Raw genomic sequence first — 21074 nt, 5'->3', positions numbered from 1 at the left:
CAGGACCCATCCAATTTTCCTTAAGAATGTTGGGTTGAAATAATTAAAAAGCTGTTTTTGAACACACAGACACACATACACACATATTTTCATTGGTTAGGGAAATAGTACCGGAAGAGGTCATGTGGTATACTGAAAACTAAGCAAAAATACTAATTTTTTTCACTTTCTGAAACAAGTGAAGGCTAACGTTTTATTTTGTTTGATATAGGTAGGTATCTCAAGGATGCCTGTGGTAGCAGTGGTATTAATTTTATGCCTTGTGCTTAAAAAAATCAAGACTAAACTCAGGATATTGTGTCCACTTCAAAAAGGATCCATTGTAGGTTTTGACTGCAATTAAGATAATTCATCTGTGTCTGAATAACCCTATGAAAAAACATCAGAGTTAAATGGCTAAGTTTGCAGGCAAGAATCATCAATAGATGCTATAAAATATGATGAAAAACTGTGTATCTGCAGAGTTTCAAAGATACCTGCTAATTACAGAGGAAAAACTAGTAACTCTAAGTGGTAAAACTGCCTTAACCAAGTGATCAAGGTTAACATCCCCAGCAAGGTTACACATTGCCAATGTATTTTTCCTGATGAGGTACACTGAGCAGGGCTCATCATCACTTCCATGTAATTCTTGCCAAATTTGTGGATCCTACATTTAATCATGAGGAAATATCAGACGAACCTAAATTTAGAGACATTGTGAAAAATAACTGGGGGGTATTCTTTTTTTTTTTTTTATAATTTTTTTATTTTTTATAAACATATATTTTTATCCCCAGGGGTACAGGTCTGTGAATCACCAGGTTTACACACTTCACAGCACTCACCAAATCACATACCCTCCCCAATGTCCATAATCCCACCCCCTTCTCCCAAACCCCCTCCCCTCGGCAACCCTCAGTTTGTTTTGTGAGATTAAGAGTCACTTATGGTTTCTCTCCCTCCCAATCCCATCTTGTTTCATTGATTCTTCTTCTACCCACTTAAGCCTCCATGTTGCATCACCACTTCCTCATATCAGGGAGATCATATGATAGTTGTCTTTCTCTGCTTGACTTATTTCGCTAAGCATGATACGCTCTAGTTCCATCCATGTTGTTGCAAATGGCAAGATTTCATTTCTTTTGATGGCTGCATAGTATTCCATTGTGTATATATACCACATCTTCTTGATCCATTCATCTGTTGATGGGCATCTAGGTTCTTTCCATAGTTTGGCTATTGTGGACATTGCTGCTATAAACATTCGGGTGCATGTGCCCCTTTGGATCACTACATTTGTATCTTTAGGGTAAATACCCAATAGTGCAATTGCTGGGTCATAGGGCAGTTCTATTTTCAACATTTTGAGGAACCTCCATGCTGTTTTCCAGAGTGGCTGCACCAGCTTGCATTCCCACCAACAGTGTAGGAGGGTTCCCCTTTCTCCGCATCCTCGCCAGCATCTGTCATTTCCTGACTTGTTGATTTTAGCCATTCTGACTGGTGTGAGGTGATATCTCATTGTGGTTTTGATTTGTATTTCCCTGATGCCGAGTGATATGGAGCACTTTTTCATGTGTCTGTTGGCCATCTGGATGTCTTCTTTGCAGAAATGTCTGTTCATGACCTCTGCCCATTTCTTGATTGGATTATTTGCTCTTTGGGTGTTGAGTTTGCTAAGTTCTTTATAGATTCTGGACACTAGTCCTTTATCTGATATGTCGTTTGCAAATATCTTCTCCCATTCTGTCAGTTGTCTTTTGATTTTGTTAACTGTTTCCTTTGCTGTGCAAAAGCTTTTGATCTTGATGAAATCCCAGTAGTTCATTTTTTCCCTTGCTTCCCTTGCCTTTTGCGTTGTTCCTAGGAAGATGTTGCTGCGGCAGAGGTCGAAGAGGTTGCTGCCCGTGTTCTCCTCAAGGATTTTGATGGATTCCTTTCGTACATTGAGGTCCTTCATCCATTTTGAGTCTATTTTTGTGTGTGGTGTAAGGAAATGGTCCAATTTCATTTTTCTGCATGTGGCTGTCCAATTTTCCCAGCACCATTTATTGAAAAGGCTGTCTTTTTTCCATTGGACATTCTTTCCTGCTTTGTCGAAGATTATTTGACCATAGATTTGAGGGTCTATTTCTGGGCTCTCTATTCTGTTCCATTGATCTATGTGTCTGTTTTTGTGCCAGTACCATGCTGTCTTGATGATGACAGCTTTGTAATAGAGCCTGAAGTCCGGAATTTTGATGCCACCAACGTTGGCTTTCTTTTTCAATATCCCTTTGGCTATTCGAGGTCTTTTCTGGTTCCATATAAATTTTAGCATTATTTGTTCCATTTCTTTGAAAAAGATGGATGGTACTTTGATAGGAATTGCATTAAATGTGTAAATTGCTTTAGGTAGCATAGACATTTTCACAATATTTATTCTTCCAATCCAGGAGCATGGCACATTTTTCCATTTCTTTGTGTCTTCCTCAATTTCTTTCATGAGTACTTTATAGTTTTCTGAGTATAGATTCTGTGTCTCTTTGGTTAGGTTTATTCCTAGGTATCTTATGGTTTTGGATGCAATTGTAAATGGGATTGACTCCTTAATATCTCTTTCTTCTGTCTTGCTGTTGGTGTAGAGAAATGCAACTGATTTCTGTGCATTGATTTTATATCCTGACACTTTACTGAATTCCTGTATAAGTTCTAGCAGTTTTGGAGTGGAGTCTTTTGGGTTTTCCACATATAGTATCATATCATCTGCGAAGAGTGATAATTTGACTTCTTCTTTGCCGATTTGGATGCCTTTAATTTCCTTTTGTTGTCTGATTGCTGAGGCTAGGACCTCTAGTACGATGTTGAATAGCAGTGGTGATAATGGACATCCCTGCCGTGTTCCTGACCTTAGCGGAAAAGCTTTCAGTTTTTCTCCATTGAGAATGATATTTGCGGTGGGTTTTTCATAGATGGCTTTGATGATATTGAGGTATGCGCCCTCTATCCCTACACTTTGAAGAGTTTTGATCAGGAAGGGATGTTGTACTTTGTCAAATGCTTTTTCAGCATCTATTGAGAGTATCATATGGTTCTTGTTCTTTCTTTTATTGATGTGTTGTATCACATTGACTGATTTGCGGATGTTGAACCAACCTTGCAGCCCTGGAATAAATCCCACTTGGTCGTGGTGAATAATCCTTTTAATGTACTGTTGAATCCTATTGGCTAGTATTTTGTTGAGTATTTTCGCATCTGTGTTCATCAAGGATATCGGTCTATAGCTCTCTTTTTTGGTGGGATCCTTGTCTGGTTTTGGGATCAAGGTGATGCTGGCCTCATAAAATGAGTTTGGAAGTTTTCCTTCCATTTCTATTTTTTGGAACAGTTTCAGGAGAATAGGAATTAGTTCTTCTTTAAATGTTTGGTAGAATTCCCCCGGGAAGCCGTCTGGCCCTGGGCTTTTGTTTGTTTGGAGATTTTTAATGACTGTTTCAATCTCCTTACTGGTTATGGGTCTGTTCAGGCTTTCTATTTCTTCCTGGCTCAGTTGTGGTAGTTTATATGTTTCTAGGAATGCATCCATTTCTTCCAGATTGTCAAATTTATTGCCGTAGAGTTGCTCATAGTATGTTCTTATAATAGTTTGTATTTCTTTGGTGTTAGTTGTGATCTCTCCTCTTTCATTCATGATTTTATTTATTTGGGTCCTTTCTCTTTTCTTTTTGATAAGTCGGGCCAGGGGTTTATCAATTTTATTAATTCTTTCAAAGAACCAGCTCCTAGTTTCGTTGATTTGTTCTATTGTTTTTTTGGTTTCTATTTCATTGATTTCTGCTCTGATCTTTATGATTTCTCTTCTCCTGCTGGGCTTAGGGTTTCTTTCTTGTTCTTTCTCCAGCTCCTTTAGGTGTAGGGTTAGGTTGTGTACCTGAGACCTTTCTTGTTTCTTGAGAAAGGCTTGTACCGCTATATATTTTCCTCTCAGGACTGCCTTTGTTGTGTCCCACAGATTTTGAACCGTTGTATTTTCATTATCATTTGTTTCCATGATTTTTTTCAATTCTTCTTTAATTTCCCGGTTGACCCATTCATTCTTTAGAAGGATACTGTTTAGTCTCCATGTATTTGGGTTCTTTCCAAACTTCCTTTTGTGGTTGAGTTCTAGCTTTAGAGCATTGTGGTCTGAAAATATGCAGGGAATGATCCCAATCTTTTGATACCGGTTGAGTCCTGATTTAGGACCGAGGATGTGATCTATTCTGGAGAATGTTCCATGTGCACTAGAGAAGAATGTGTATTCTGTTGCTTTGGGATGAAATATTCTGAATATATCTGTGATGTCCATCTGGTCCAGTGTGTCATTTAAGGCCTTTATTTCCTTGCTGATCTTTTGCTTGGATGACCTGTCCATTTCAGTGAGGGGAGTGTTAAAGTCCCCTACTATTATTGTATTATTGTTGATGTGTTTCTTTGATTTTGTTATTAATTGGTTTATATAGTTGGCTGCTCCCACGTTGGGGGCATAGATATTGAAAATTGTTAGATCTTCTTGTTGGACAGACCCTTTGAGTATGATATAGTGTCCTTCCTCATCTCTTATTATAGTCTTTGGCTTAAAATCTAATTGATCTGATATAAGGATTGCCACTCCTGCTTTCTTCTGATGTCCATTAGCATGGTAAATTCTTTTCCACCCCCTCACTTTAAATCTGGAGGTGTCTTCGGGCTTAAAATGAGTTTCTTGGAGGCAACATATAGATGGGTTTTGTTTTTTTATCCATTCTGATACCCTGTGTCTTTTGACAGGGGCATTTAGCCCATTCACATTCAGGGTAACTATTGAGAGATATGAATTTAGTGCCATTGTATTGCCTGTAAGGTGACTGTTACTGTATATGGTCTCTGTTCCTTTCTGATCTACCACTTGTAGGCTCTCTCTTTGCTTAGAGGACCCCTTTCAATATTTCCTGTAGAGCTGGTTTGGTATTTGCAAATTCTTTCAGTTGTTGTTTGTCCTGGAAGCTTTTAATCTCTCCTTCTATTTTCAATGATAGCCTAGCTGGATATAGTATTCTTGGCTGCATGTTTTTCTCGTTTAGTGCTCTGAAAATATCATGCCAGCTCTTTCTGGCCTGCCAGGTCTCTGTGGATAAGTCAGCTGCCAATCTAATATTTTTACCATTGTATGTTACAGACTTCTTTTCCCGGGCTGCTTTCAGGATTTTCTCTTTGTCATTGAGACTTGTAAATTTTACTATTAGGTGACGGGGTGTGGGCCTATTCTTATTGATTTTGAGGGGCGTTCTCTGAACCTCCTGAATTTTGATGCTCGTTCCCTTTGCCATATTGGGGAAATTCTCCCCAATAATTCTCTCCAGTATACCTTCTGCTCCCCTCTCACTTTCTTCTTCTTCTGGAATCCCAATTATTCTAATGTTGTTTCGTCTTATGGTGTCACTTATCTCTCGAATTCTCCCCTCGTGGTCCAGTAGCTGTTGTCCCTCTTTTGCTCAGCTTCTTTATTCTCTGTCATTTGGTCTTCTATATCACTAATTCTTTCTTCTGCCTCATTTATCCTAGCAGTTAGAGCCTCCATTTTTGATTGCACCTCATTAATAGCTTTTTTGATTTCACCTTGGTTAGATTTTAGTTCTTTTATTTCTCCAGAAAGGGCTTTTATATCTCTTGAGAGGGTTTCTCTAATATCTTCCATGCCTTTTTCGAGCCCGGCTAGAACCTTGAGAATTGTCATTCTGAACTCTAGATCTGACATATTACCGATGTCTGTATTGATTAGGTCCCTAGCCTTCGGTACTGCCTCTTGTTCTTTTTTTTTGTTGAATTTTTATGTCTTGTCATTTTGTCCAGATAAGAGTAAATGAAGGGGCAAGTAAAATACTAAAAGGGTGGCAACAACCCCAGGAAAATATGCTTTAACCAAATTAGAAGAGATCCAAAATCGTGAGTGGGGAGAAAGGGGATAAAAAGAGGTTCAAAAAGGAAGAAAGAAAAAAAAAAAACAAAAAGAAAAGAAAAAGAAAAAAAAGAAAAGAAAAGAAAAGAATTTTTAAAAAAAGAAAACACCTAAGAAAAATGTAAAAAAGAAAAAATATATATATTAGATAAACTAGTAAAAAATCGTTAAAAAAGAAAAAGGTAACAGTTAAAAAAAAAAAAATTTTACCCGAAGGCGAGAAAAAAAAAAAAATGAAAAAGAAAAAATCAAATTAACTGCAAGACTAAAAAAAATCCCAGGAAAAAAGCCATGAGTTCCGTGTTTGGCTTTCTCCTCCTCTGGAATTCTGCTGCTCTCCTTGGTATTGAAACCGCACTCCTTGGTAGGTGAACTTGGTCTCGGCTGGATTTCTTGTTGATCTTCTGGGGGGAGGGGCCTGGTGTAGTGATTCTCAAGTGTCTTTGCCCCAGGCGGAATTACACCGCCCTTACCCGGGGCCGGGGTGAGTAATCCGCTCGGGTTTGCTTTCAGGAGCTTTTGTTACCTGAGCGCTTTCCGTAGAGTTCCGGAGGACGGGAATACAAATGGCGGCCTCCTGGTCTCCGGCCAGGAGGAGCCGAGAGCCCAGGGCCCCACTCCTCAGTGCGCCCTCAGAGAACAGCGCCCAGTTACTCCCGTCTACCTGACCTCCGGCCGCGCTCCGAGCTCACCGAGCCTGCGACCGGTTCAAGGTAACACCGAGCTACGAGCTTACTGTCGGCTCTGTCTCTGTAGCCGGCTTTCCCGTTCCAATACCCGCAAGCTCTGCGACACTCAGACACCCCCGATCCTTCTGTGACCCTGCGGGACCTGAGGCCACGCTGACCCCGCGTGGGTTTCGCCCCGGTTTAGCCTCTGGAGCGATGTCTCTCAGCGGAACAGACTTTTAAAAGTCCTGATTTTGTGCACGGTTGCTCCGCTGCTTGCCGGGAGCCGGCCCCTCCCCCCGGGGTCTATCTTCCCGTCGCTTTGGATTCACTTCTCCGCCGGTCCTACCTTTCAGAAAGTGGTTGTTTTTCTGTTTCCAGAATTGCTGTTCTTCTTCTCTTCGATCTGCCGATGGATTTTCAGGTGTTTGCAATCTTTAGATAAGCTATCTAGCTGATCTCCAGCTAGCTGAAGCAGTCTCAGCTTGCTACTTCTCCGCCATCTTGCCTGGGGGGTATTCTTAAAAGCATCAAGGTCATGAAACACAAAGACTGAGATACTATTTTATGGGAGGAGATTAATGGAATATAACAACAAAATGTAATGTGGAATCCTGGATTGGATCCTTAACCAGAAAAAAGAACATTATTTGGACAGTTGGTGAAATTAGTGTCTCATCTGATCTGTAGTTAATAGTATTATATCAACATTACCTTCCTGGTTTTGGCAAGTGTGCTATATTTATTTAAGATCTTAATATTTGATGAAGGCAGGTTAAGGATGTATCAATTTTTAAAATTTTCTTACTATAAATCTGAGATTATTTCACAATTAAATGTTAACCAATGGATTTCATTTTGTTTTTCACATAAGAATAAATAGAACTGTAAGTGTGTCAGTTTTGTGTGCATTTAAAACTCACTGGGGAAGGGTGTCTGGCTGGCTCAGTCTTTGGAGCATGTGACTCTTAGAATTGTGAGTTCGAGCCCCATGTTGGGAGCAGAGATTCCTTAAAAATAAAAATCTTAAAAAAAAAAAAAGTTACTGTGTTTTGTAGGAACCAAAGGATACTAGAAATATTCTTTCTCATGATATGAACTTAATGAAACAAGTGCTAAGTGTTACCTTCACCATCGTATTTCTAGTGCCTACCATGGAGCTGGCATACAGAAGAAGGTGGCCACTGGCTGAATAAATGAGGAAATAACACACTTTGGGGATTTCATTACATTGTATATTCAATACATTTTTTTGAGTCCCCACTGAGTGTCATACATTGTTCTAGGCCTTGGAAATAGAAAGGAGCTGAAACACCAGAGGCGATGAGTGTAACGGAGAGAGGTACATGGCGTAATCCTTCCTTGAAGAAGATGCTTGAGTTTGTTTTTTTTTTGTTGTTGTTGTTGTTTGTTTTTTTAAGAACATCTGGTGGGGAAAGGCGATAGGTAGCCAGAATCTCAGATAGAGGGAAAGGCATTGGCTTAGGCAGATAAGAGGTTCATTGTGACTGTTGCACATGGTTTATAAAGGACAAGTGTATAGAAGGGGTTTTTGAAAAAACTTGGGACTTTGTTTTATTTTTCCATTGAACTGTTCCCTGGCCCCTCATTTTCTAAAGAAATTGTTGGTGACTGGTTTTCAGTGGCCAAAACCAGTCCGAAGTAGTGTTTGTTCAAAATTGGAAACTGGCTTAATTATCAGAGAAGGTGGGGTAATAAATAAGAATGTAGAGTTTGAATCTCTGCAGATGGGAGTCATGCAAGTTGCATGACTGCTTGAGAAGTCAACATTGGGAATGGAAGTCAAACTTCAAATTGGAAAAAGAAAAGCCTGTGGAGGAAAAATTAGAAATTCTTGTGCTTTGCTCTGTGGGGGAGATGAATGACCAGAGATGAGACAGGACTGAGTGTTAGTTTGGACAGAACGTTGGAAGAGTCTGTGCGAGAAGCTGGGTTCTCCCCACTTTGGGTTGGCCTGTGGGTCCAGAGGGCATAGATGCTGGGGCCCAGGTGCCCTTTAGTTCCCCTGCCTGTTTTGTGACTCTGGGTATTTAGGACTTGGAGAGAGAAATCAGAGGGAAGAAGAGGCACAGAAAGACATAACAGATTATTTTTTTCTCTTCCCTTATACAAAAAAAAAAAAAAATCTAAAAAACAAAAAAGTCAGGAAACTTAATCCTGTCTTTCAGAAATTCTCCTAAATAGCATAATTTTCATATTAACCACCTCACACAGGGGAAAAAACCCACATTATATATAGGTGTATATAATATGTGATATATATACACACGTATATATGTATATATTATATGCATTTATACATCCTATATATATCATCTATTTATGTATATACACCACATATTTGCTGGTAGATTTAATATGTTTCCTTGGAAAATGGCATTTTGCTTCATAGTGAATATTCTTCATTTGGATATTGGGGAAAGCACTGATTATTTCCTGTTACTTCATTCCACTCTGTGACACGAAGCCCATCTTGTTATTTTTCCTTCCTGATGCAGTTACCCCTCAGACAACTGCTGTTGAGGCAGAGTGAATGTCTGGAGTGAAATTTCCTTCCTGTCCTATGTCTACATTTTAGGAAAATCCCTCTTTGCTCTCTTACTTTCCATACCAGTCTCTTAGCCAAAGATTTCCTGTTTTATCAGCCTTTTTATCTCCCTCGACTGGCTAAGCCTGAATCTTTCTAAGTTTAACTGGTTAATAATGATTTCCAAGAAGCTGTAATAACAGAATGAGTTTTTGACTTACTGTTGTGAATGTATTTTTGCCTAGGACAGACTCAGGTCCAGCCTCCAAGTTTCTGGTTAGCAATGCTGATGAAAATATACTATCCCATATTTCCTTACATTTTTGTAGGCTTACAAATCCCATTTTCATACATTTTTGTGTCCTCGTGATATCTCTGTAGCAAGGTCAGGTAGGTGATGTCATCCCAGGATGGCAAATGGGAGGACCCAGGACCACATGGTTCATAAGCAGTGGAGCTACGCCCCAGGCCTCCAGCTTTCTTTAACTTCATTTCCCTTTGCTAAGTGCTGGGATGCTTTTGAGATAATTGTTTAAACTCTGTCTCTTCCCTCCTCTTGGCTGGCACTTAGCCAAAACCATAACCTTTTCTATCATCTTAAGTTGTTTTTTAAAAGTACTGATAGGCGGATGAATAATTAGTTCTGAGTTTTATTGTTTGACCTTCAGTTATACTTGTAGCCACTTAGGCAAATGCCTTTGCATTTGTAGCATTAAAACCAAGGTGAAGAATATGTCTGTGACTCCGGAGAATAAAACCGGTTTGTTTACTGCTACAGCGACAGTATCTTCAAATTTTAAGGTGGAGTAATTCCCTCCTGATATCACTGATTTATTTCCTTGGTTGCCTTTCTCCTCTTCCTTTTTCACTGTCTCTCAAATGGGAATAGAAACACCTCCATTGGGTGCCTGGATGGCTCAGTCGGTTAAGCATCTGCCTTCAGCTTAGGTCATGATCTCAGGGTCCTGGGAGTCCTGCTTGGGATCCTTGCTCAGTGGGGAGCCTGGTTCTCCTCCTCCTTCTGCCTGCACCTCCCCCTGCTTGTGCTCTCTTTCTGTGTCAAATAAATAAATAAAAATCTAAAGAAAAGAAAAGAAACACCTACATCATAGAAGATTAGAAATAAAAAATTTTGCTAAAGAATTTAGCAAAACCCTTAACACATTGAAGTAATGCAATAAGATTCCTTTCCTTCTCCCTTGAAAATACATTTTGCAAAGAAGAAATTGTGAATGGGTAAAGCTGTAAAGCCGGTAGCAGGTTGGACTCCAGGAAGCCCACTCTGAGCCGCAGATTAGCTTGTGGGGTGTTTACCAAGGAGTGTTCTTGAAGTTCACACTCATGGAGGGGAGTGGAAGAGAGTGGAAGGAAGCAGGACAGGGCAGAGGGAGAAGTTGACCTGTGAGGCCAGCCCAGTGACAGCCTTGGTCCCTTGAGCTAGAGTGACCCTTCACAGTTGTACCGAGTTGGTAGCAGCAAGATCTCGTCTTCTCTCTCCCATTCGGTCTGTCACCAGATGCAGGCCACCCTGGGAGGAGGCCATGACCTTGAGCCAAGCAGCTTTCTTTAGCAGAGACAATTCCAGAAGGGGGCTGGCAGCCAAGGACGGCCTGCCCTAATGCTCTCAGCAGCTGGGAGAATAGGTCATGCATTTCTGAAGAAGGATGTTGGTGTTGCAGCAGCCACCACCAGACTTGACGTTTACCTCGAGTCCAAATGGGAGTGGTTCAAGCAGAAGGAAGTTCTGCAATCCCCGGGAGAACTATCCTCTTCACAGCCAAGGACACCAATCCATTTTCAGGTGATCTGTGGGAAGTGTCGGAAGCGAATGGATTTTACTCCGTGCACTTTGGATTTCTAGTCACTCAAGTCAGAAGGGAGTCATGTGACATGTCTCACGTCTGACCACGGTGACGCTGGCGTAGGAATGGAATCCTGCTTATAAGTCTGCCCACACTTGTGCCTCTCGGGTGTGCCTGCAAGGTGTATGAGGCCTGGGGGCACGGGCCGGTTCCCGAACAGAGCCAGATCCCAAGCTCACAGCAAGTCTGAGGATGAGAAGGAGGAGCACAGCATTTCTTTCATTTTCTTAGCTCATTTTCAGCATCAAAGCAATATTCTGGAGCTACCCTTCCATCTCCACCCTCGCCGCATTTCTTTTCTCTTTTCTCCCTCCTCTCTCCTCCCTGCCTTCCCCTTTCCTTTTTATTTACTTACTTGAGAGAGAGAGTGGGGGAGGGGGCAGAGAAGAGGGAGAAGCAGACTCCCCTGCTGAGCGGGGATGCTGACACCTGGCTCCATCCCAGGACCCTGGGATCATGACCTGAGCCAAAGGCAAATGCTTAAGTGACTGAGCTACCCAGGCATCCCCCTCCCACATTTCATCTGAATTTTTTCTCTAGTCTTTCTGGGCCATCTGCTCCCACAGTCCTGCTGTCATACTGATAGCCAGCCTGGAGTCCCTTGAGGTTAGGAATGACCGCTTGGCTCCTAACTTGTGAAAGGCAAAGAGAAAAAAGTACCTGGGGAAAGACAGTTCTGTCCTATACTAGTGATAGTACCAGTAGAAATCTCCAAGTGACTTCTGTCTGCTCTCAAGCCCTATTCCAGACAGCTGTAAAGAAAGAAGAGTCTTTGATTAGACTAGTATCTTGGTTTTCCCCACCATATTATATCTTTGCCTATAGGAGGATTTTGTACATGTGCAGAGGAGGTGACCCCTTATCTCCTTTCCCAGTTCACCATTTCATGAAATAAAGTCCCTGGAAAGAATTTCTCATTAATTTCCTTTCCCTTTTTAGGTTTCTCCCAGCTCTTATGGAGGTCCTTCAGAAATCCTACTTCCTTCTCCACTTTTCCATTTGTGCTGCCCCTCCTACCAATGACACTCAAAACTGATAAACCGAAATGTAGATACATCCGTGACAAGCCAGAGCTGAATGTACAATGTGAAGTGAATGTGGACACAGGCAAGAACCAGTTTTAAATATGCTGTGAGGAAGCGTTTCTTTAGCGTGCCTCCGTGGTCCACACCTGCTTCCTCATTGTCTTCCATTACTGCGGTGCCTCTGGATTTTACAACTGCTCCCATCAACATGCTCATTTGGTTTCTGGTGCAGTCATAGCACATTTTTTTGTGGCGAAAACCAGCAGTTTCATTTTTGTATTAAATAGATTCTGTGGGCTAGTCTCAGAATTTGAGAACAATAGCACCATGGTCTCTGTTGTAAATAGTCAGCTCCCGAGTGACCTTTCAGACCATGACCTGTTCATGAGTTGGAGATCCTATTATTAAAAAGATGAAGCCCAAACTCTCACTTTGAGAGATGATTTTCCTTCCTTTGTGTCACAAGGGACAAAGCATTTCCATTATTTTATTTTATTTTTTTACATTATGTTCCATTCATCTTAGATTGTCAGCCCACAAAGGGCAAGGGGCAGCCTTTGCCAGGCTTGAATTGTGGTGCGCAGAATCAAATAAATATTACTTTGACAATAATGATGAACTTGTTATTGTCTGTGTTGTAGAGCTACGTGATTGACTTAGAGTAGTTTTTTAAAATCATTTTTTCTATTTTTGCTTTTAAAAGTCCTAGAACTCTGTGATTGAGTTTCTCTGTAATGCTTAAAAGTTTTTTTTTTAATTTTTTATTTTTTATAAACATATATTTTTATCCCCAGGGGTACAGGTCTGTGAATCACCAGGTTTACACACTTCACAGCACTCACCAAAGCACATACCCTCCCCAATGTCCATAATCCCACCCCCTTCTCCCAAACCCCCTCCCCCCAGCAATCCTCAGTTTGTTTTGTGAGATTAAGAGTCACTTATGGTTTGTCTCCCTCCCAATTCCATCTTGTTTCATTGATTCTTTTTCTACCCACTTAAGCCCCCATGTTGCATCACCACTTCCTCATATCAGGAAGATCATATGATAGTTGTCTTTCTCTGCTTGACTTATTTCGCTAAGCATGATACGCTCTAGTTCCATCCATGTTGTCGCAAATGGCAAGATTTCATTTCTTTTGATGGCTGCATAGTATTCCATTGTGTATATATACCACATCTTCTTGATCCATTCATCTGTTGATGGACATCTAGGTTCTTTCCATAGTTTGGCTATTGTGGACATTGCTGCTATAAACATTCGGGTGCACATGCCCCTTTGGATCACTACGTTTGTATCTTTAGGGTAAATACCCAATATTGGGATTTCATCAAGATCAAAAGCTTTTGCACAGCAAAGGAAACAGTTAACAAAATCAAAAGACAACTGACAGAATGGGAGAAGATATTTGCAAACGACATATCAGATAAAGGACTAGTGTCCAGAATCTATAAAGAACTTAGCAAACTCAACACCCAAAGAACAAATAATCCAATCAAGAAATGGGCAGAGGACATGAACAGACATTTCTGCTTCAAAGTTTTAAAATGTGAATTTGTTGCTTGCATGAACAAACAGTATCACTGAAACTAAGGTATGAGTCCCTACTTCATAGAACGGTTGTGTTTTTTATCTTCTTCATAGAAAATATTTCCAAGTCTATATGAGGATGTTTTTCACAGCCGTTAAATTTCAGATAAATTGTCAATAGGTACTAAACAGATTATTAATATTTTATAAAGGAATAATAGGAGTGATTATATGCAGCAGTTTATGGTATGATTTTCAAGATGATTATGTTCTACATTTAACACTTTGATTTTACATAGATATTTTTAAAAGACCTGGTTATAACTTCAGTTTATATGTATGTTTGTTAATCCAAAATTTTTTTTTATGTAATAGCATGTGGACAGTAATGAACCTAATACCATATGGTAGTTTGTATGTGCTATTTAAAATTATACTCTCAAGTCTCATGACTGAAACAATAGTATTGGACCTTTACATTTTTAGTTCTGTGAAGAGTTCATTCTCTGTGATCTTTTCTGTAGTTACTAAAGTTGTTCAGTTTATACGAAAACTAAAGGGAATCAAGGGATCAAGCCAGTGTGTGGTCATGTTCAGTAGACCCAGTATTACTGGGGGGGGGATATGCCCCTGGAAAGTATACACTGAGGACTTTTGTATAAAGACATAGCTTCTTTAGAATAACAGGGGACAAAGTGGATTGTCACCTATTTGTTAAAAAGACTGGTTTCATGCAAAAATGCCTAAAGAAACTTAAAGGGATTTTGTTGGAAAGTTGTATCCACAATGGAATCTAAAAATAACACATAGTATATTTGGTGGAAATGCAAATTGAGGTTTTGTGAAAGCCTGTGTTATCTTGTGAATCTTTGCTTTGCTAAACAAGTTTGCCTGATTTATGATACATCACACACGACCACTAATATAAATGGGCCCTTCCTTTTTTGAAATCTTTTGCTTCTTTGCTCAGAACGGCCGTTCCCGGGGCACCTGGGTGGCTCAGTGGGTTGGGCCGCTGCCTTCGGCTCCGGTCGTGATCTCAGGGTCCTGGGATCGAGTCCCGCATCGGGCTCACTGCTCAGCGGGGACCCTGTTTCCCTCTCTCTCTCTCTCTCTGCCTGCCTCTCTGTCTACTGTGATCTCTCTCTCTCTCTCTCTCTCTCTGTCAAATAAATAAATAAATAAATCTTAAAAAAAAAAAAAAAAAAAGAACGGCCGTTCCCTTTCAACTTTCTCTTTTATAACCTGAAGTGTAAATAATATAGTGATCATCCATCCATTGACAAGTTTACTTCTCTACAAGGTGGAGTTATTTGTATAACTTGAAGATTGAGAATGGCTTGCCATTTTAGAGGGTAAAGTTCAAAGTCATGCCTGAACCATATCTTGAAAAAGTGCCACTCTGTTATGTGATCTGCAGTTTAATATCTACTTTTAGGTGTTGTCAGCTATAGGAGGTGATGCTAATATTCTGTGAATCTCCAAAACCTGGGTGCCATTTTTAAGTGGCTTTATTTATTCCATGTGTGTGTTCATTCTCTGTTCCTGTACTCAGATACTCGTATATACTGGGTCTTGAAAGTGGATTAGAAATAGTTCCTGTTCTCAGGGCACGTGGGTGGCTCAGTGGGTTAAAGCCTCTGCCTTCGGCTCAGGTCATGATCCCAGGGTCCTGGGATCAAGCCCTGTGATTTCTGTCTGTCAAATAAATAAATAAAATCTTAAAAAAAAAAAAAAGAAATAGTTCATGTTCTCAAGTAGACACAGATGAATAGAGTGGTGTAATATTATATGGTGCCTTACCTTATTTAAGTTGCGGTCAGAGTATTCTTGGAGCACAGATGAGAGAGTCATTGATTCCCCTTGAAGCGAAGATGAGAAGAGGAAAAGGATGGCATCAGGAAACCAAAAGAGTTAATCTTGGAGCTAGAACTTAAACTAAGACTACTCGTAGTTCGCAGTGTATAAGCAGTGGGATTGGCAACCCTCAAAAGGGAATAATATGTATAAAGGCACTGAGGCCTGTAAGAAAGAGCTTGCTGTGATTTGGGGTATGACTGAGCAGAGGACACCTTGTCTGCCTCCTTTGTTTTATAGCACAGAATGCTGGATGACATGAAGAGGGCTAATAAAAGAATGTCTACAGAAGAAGTCTGGGGAGTGTGAGAGACACAGTTCAATAGAAGAGAGACTCCTGAAAGTGATATGTCTATGGTCACAGTGAGGGGATGGTGACTTCCCTAGAGTGGTTTCAGAGCGGAATGAAGGCTGGATTGAGTGGGCTGAAGCATGCAGGGAGGAGGGGGAAATGAAGTCCATGAATGGTACTAACTGTTCAAGGAGGTGATGAGGACCAGGAGAGAAATGCAGCCTTGGGAGTTACAAGGACATTTATGAGTGGTCAGAGCTATAGAGAAAGCTGTGCTGGGAAGTCCATGCATTTAGATCTCGAAGAGGAGCAGTGTGGAACCACGAGGCTTGTGAGCGGTCAAGGTGACTTCATCAATACAGAAAGGCAGTTCTGGGTACAAGCTTGCTCTGAAGTCTTTTAAATTGTTATCAGTCTACTATCTGTTCAGTTCTAATCTCTTATAAGAAGAGGTCTCTGGAAGTTAATTGAGATAATCCATCAAGATACACAGACCCTGGATTATTTTTGAGCAAACATCATCTAGCCCATCAATATGAGGTCATATGGTATTTATGGTTATAGTTAGAGAGTGACATCACAAATTAGTGCTTATCTAAAATGTTCTAACTTGGTTACTCTACAGTTATTTTCATCCATCTCATGTACTGTATTTTGTCCTGTGTTTTGATCTCAACTGTTAATTTTGTTTTGAGATGATCAAAGGGCTTCAGACCTCTCTAAAAGCCCATTACTTATCGGCATGTCCTGATTTTTGACAGATTCATGCATTTCTTCAAGCTTTTAAAATACATTCATAACAGTAGCACTAATTTATTTTGGGGATTGGGGTTGTATCTAAACCTCACTCTCTCAGACAGAATTATAAAATTCACTTTCAAAATTTTGATCTTTTAAAAATCAAAGCATTTATTATCTTTTTAAATTTTTTTTAATGTGAATTGAAAGTTGATTACTGTACGCTGTATTGATCCGGAGATGTCTTTTCTTTTTTTCATGTATTGAGGTGCATTTTTGTTATTTCTCCATACTTGTCTCCTTTTTGACTCAAACATTACTCTCCTGGGGAGAATCATTGTGCTTCATTCTTTCTGTAACTCGTCTAGGTACCCAGAGGTGACTAACCTACACACACTTCATCTGATATTAACATCCTAGTCCTGCCCCGCCCTGTGAAATGTTTCAGAAACTAGTCAGTCTTTAACCACTAGGTAAGGCTAGTGACATCCTACCCACACCTCTGGACACCCACGCCCTATTTCAGGAGTTAAGGCATATGGGAATTGTCATGGTGGCTGTGTGTTTAATCCTAGGAGAGGAGTCTAGTCATGACTAAATACAGTGTTACTATTGATTACTACAAGAAGATTGCTTTTATGCCACATACTTGGCTAAGCCCTGGGGCCATGTTAGCAAGTAAATAGATGCACTCTCTTCTCTTTAGGAGCTTATAGTCTAGGAAAGAGAAATCTCCTTCAAGCAACATAATAGAAAGTCTAAACCAAGCTGGACAGCAAGTAGGATATGTATTCCTCATTTGTTAGTGAGCACATATGTACTGAGTAACAACTGTGGGCAGGCTGTCTGGATGAAGAGTGAATATAGCAGTAAGCAAGAATGACACAGATCTTGTGAGGAAATAATCTTGTCACATAGGTTATTGAGTGATACTCTTGATATTTTGTATTGTTTTAGTAAATTCCGTATCTTTAAAATTTATATTTGTAACACTTACTTCACCCAGAAGTTGGCAAAGTATGTAAACTTTAAGATTGACGCTCTTCAAAAATATATAAAATTTAAGTATGACAGCAGGTTTTAGCTCTCAAAGTGTACTTCCTCTTCACATCATTTTTCCTAGTCAGTGACATATAATAGTGAGCAGTATAATTGGCTATAACGTATATGATTATCTTCATATATTCTATAACATCTCTTACAGTTATTGCCAGTTTTCGAGGAACTGTACCCTATGGCCTGTCATTGGAAATTGGAGATACAGTTCAGATCCTGGAGAAGTGTGATGGTAAGTGGGCTAATGAGATTGCTTGAGGTTGTATGACCAACCTCCTCACCATTGGACAGTTCATAATGCTTGCAAATTCTTTCCTTCTGTTGATTTTTAGGATTTTTCCAGTGGTCACAGTGAGCCATTTTTGACAAAGCTTATTTCTTGCATCTTCAGTGTTTGGCTTATGGAAGAGCATCATTTGCTGTCTTTAAGCTGATACATTTTTCCTGACATTATTTCCTTATATTCACTAGATCCCACCATAGAAAACATTTGAGGCTACTGTATTTGTGGGAGTTCATGACTCCTTGCCAAACTAGACGAGCTTTCTCAGAATCTCAAGGGTCTAGTAGGTCCCCCAGGACTGGAAGAAACAGAGGTCCAGAGCAGAAATGGCTTCTCCAAGTTTAGGTAATCAGATACCTTGGGGAGGACTTCTGCCAAGGCCAGCTCTACTTTAGTCCTGCTGTCTTCTTTCCTGCCACCCTGAAACTTGAACTAAAGTTGTTCAGTGCATTTGAAATGTTTGTGGAATATATTGCAAGAACTTTATGGTTATTAGTTTATGCAACATGTAACTGATTAAATCAAGATAATTAATATGTCGTCAAGTGTTTCCAATCGTATTCCATGAAACATCCTTAAGCTCTCCTACTCGCAAAGATCCCAGTTGAAATGACTATTTTTTTTCTCGTTAATGAGATGACCACATTTTAAAGCCCTATAAGTATAACCAAAACTACACATTTTCCTCCTGAAATGTTATTCTTAATAGGAACTTATAATATGATAACATTCTGTCATGTCAAGATTCATTAAACTGTGTTCCTCCAAACCAAACTGTCAGATTTACTTAAAAATCTTACATTAAATGGTGGTGATACATGAACATTTATTCTGTGTACTGTGAATGATATCTTTAAAGATATAATCAGGTCTTCCATGTTATTGTCAGATCCATTTTGTCTGTTTTTACTTTGTATACAGATAAATATAAAATCTGTTTTGAATAGGTGCATGAAAATGGACTCCATAGCTAATGGAAGCAGTTTTGTAACCTAAAAACAGTTGACAAAGACCTCTCTATGAGACTTTTGCAGTTCTCAAAAAGTTTTGGTTTCTGTTAAAATGATTATTTAAGAATGGATATATTTCTTGGATATTTTAAGGGATCTCCTTAATCCTGAGATAGTTTCTGCTCAGTTCATTTTGCTTTCTTCAAATTGATTTAAAAGCTGTTAGGCATGGCATTTTATAATATATCTTATAAGGAACAAAAAATGTTTAAATATTTGTATTGAATATTTATATAAATTTTTACATAATATTTTATATAAGTTTTTAATATTAATACAAAGTTCAAATATTTATTTTTAAAAATTCAATTAATCAAGAAAGTCTAATACTACAAAATATTTGTTATATGGTAATTTATTACCAATAAACAAAATGGTTCTATGCTTGAAGAAACTATAAGTTGAAAATAATACATTTATAGGGGTATATATTTACCATAAATTTTCATATATATATATATATATATATATATACACACACACACACACATACACCTTATACTTCTTTTAAACTATAAAAAGATAACATTCTTCTTTCAGGATAGTGCTATAAAATACTGATTCAGAATTGCTTGGAGGTTGAGTCATAGGCATTTTATAGAATAAAAGTTAGGGTGAGCTCAGGTGCTAGGACATTTTGCTGATAAGAGTACCCATCACTTTTCTTTCTTTTTTAAATTAAATTAAATTAAATTAAATTTATTTATATGACAGAGAGAGATCACAAGTAGGCAGAAAGGCAGGCAGAGAGAGAGGAAGGGAAGCAGGTTCCCTACTGAGCAGAGAGCCTGATGTGGGGCTCGATCCCAGGACCCTGAGATCATGACCTGAGACAAAGGCAGAGGCTTTAACCCGCTGAGCCACCCAGGTGCCCCCTGCATCACTTTTTTTGATGGATGAAGTGCAAATTTACCCTATGACTGTTGGTTGAGCCCAACCTATACTTGTAGTTGGGCAAAGAGAAATTGGAAACATATTAAATCTTGTGCAGATTCTTGAAGTTCCCTGAGACAGATTCTCACATAAATTATCTTGCCCAAAATAAAATAATCTGATAAGTAGCAAAGCCAGGATTTAAACCCAATACTCTGATTCCAAACCTTGTGCTTCCACTATGCATGTTTCTATTTTCCAAATAAATCTCCATTACAATTTTTTAAACAGTTTATTAATAGGATTCTTAAACTAGTAATCACTTCAGCCCAGTCCAACTCCCATCTTGTTCATACACAGAATATTTATTTATAAGGTAAAATTCCATCAGTAAAGGACAGACTTATTTGTAGTCATTTCTTTTCTTTTAAAATATTACAATGGTTTATCAAAATAATGACCATGATTATTTCTCCACAGGGTGGTACAGAGGATTTGCCTTAAAAAACCCAAATGTCAAGGTAATAAAAAATACTACTCATAATCATAATTACGGGATTTTTAAAAAGTTGTTTTACTTCATGTTACAATTGCAATTACAGTTGGGAGTCTTAGTTGAAATGCCAAATGGCAATACGGATTTTCATAATTTGGGAAATTCCTTTGAACTCGGATTATCGTTAAGATGCTACTGAAATGATAATCCTACGTAGTCCTTGCAGTTTGTACTGAGAAGACCTTAATAAGCTCTTTGTATATAAACAAAATCTTTTTGAACTGTTTAAGAGAGAGTGAAATTAAAATTAAAGCAGGGGAAGTAGATATTCCAAAAGAAAAATTGAATAAAGGTATTTAATCTTGGAGTTTTCTGTGATATCATTTGCAAAAGAGTGGTGTGGAGAAACACGTGGATTTCAGCAGCTTAATAAGATTCCCTTTTGGGTTTGGGCATGTGAAACATGGAGAAACCTATTATAAAGCTCTCCCTGTTTTTTACCATTCCAGACAGAAAACTCAGACTCATATCCTTCATATGGTCATATACATCCTCAGGAATTACAGTAGGAAGTAGTATGATTTTTGTTTGACCTTTTATTTGTATGCTTTATGACCTTGACACACGTCCTTACTATTTATTATCTGTATTTGTCTCCTTTGTTCTAATCTCTCCAACTTTCATCCAAACTTCCCACATTCTGCAATATTCTCTTGCATGTCATGTTCATTTCTTTGTTTAATTCTGGCTTTATTAGGATTGTAGATAAGAAATTGTATCATTGCTTATTCTAGGGATATAATGTTAGTGATCTAAATTCTTCCGCCTATCTTTCTGCTTAACCACACCTTTTTCTAGATCATCCAGCTATGTTTAATAACTGTATTTCATTTATTT

The 21074-nt window shown here is 39.0% G+C and overlaps 1 protein-coding gene across 3 annotated transcripts in view; it reads left to right on the top strand.

The window, feature by feature from the left end:
* DOCK4 (dedicator of cytokinesis 4) overlaps window positions 1-21074 on the top strand; it is a 455246-nt gene that overhangs the window by 187108 nt on the left and 247064 nt on the right. For all 3 annotated transcript variants that reach the window (XM_059171596.1, XM_059171597.1, XM_059171595.1), the window contains exons 2-3: window positions 17664-17747; window positions 20162-20202. In XM_059171596.1, coding sequence (XP_059027579.1) covers window positions 17664-17747; window positions 20162-20202 — 125 coding nt within the window. The remainder of the gene's footprint in view (window positions 1-17663; window positions 17748-20161; window positions 20203-21074) is intronic.

Source organism: Mustela lutreola, chromosome 4 (genome assembly GCF_030435805.1).
Source record: "Mustela lutreola isolate mMusLut2 chromosome 4, mMusLut2.pri, whole genome shotgun sequence".
Lineage (NCBI taxonomy): Eukaryota > Metazoa > Chordata > Mammalia > Carnivora > Mustelidae > Mustela > Mustela lutreola.
This window is presented reverse-complemented; position numbering and strand designations above follow the sequence as displayed.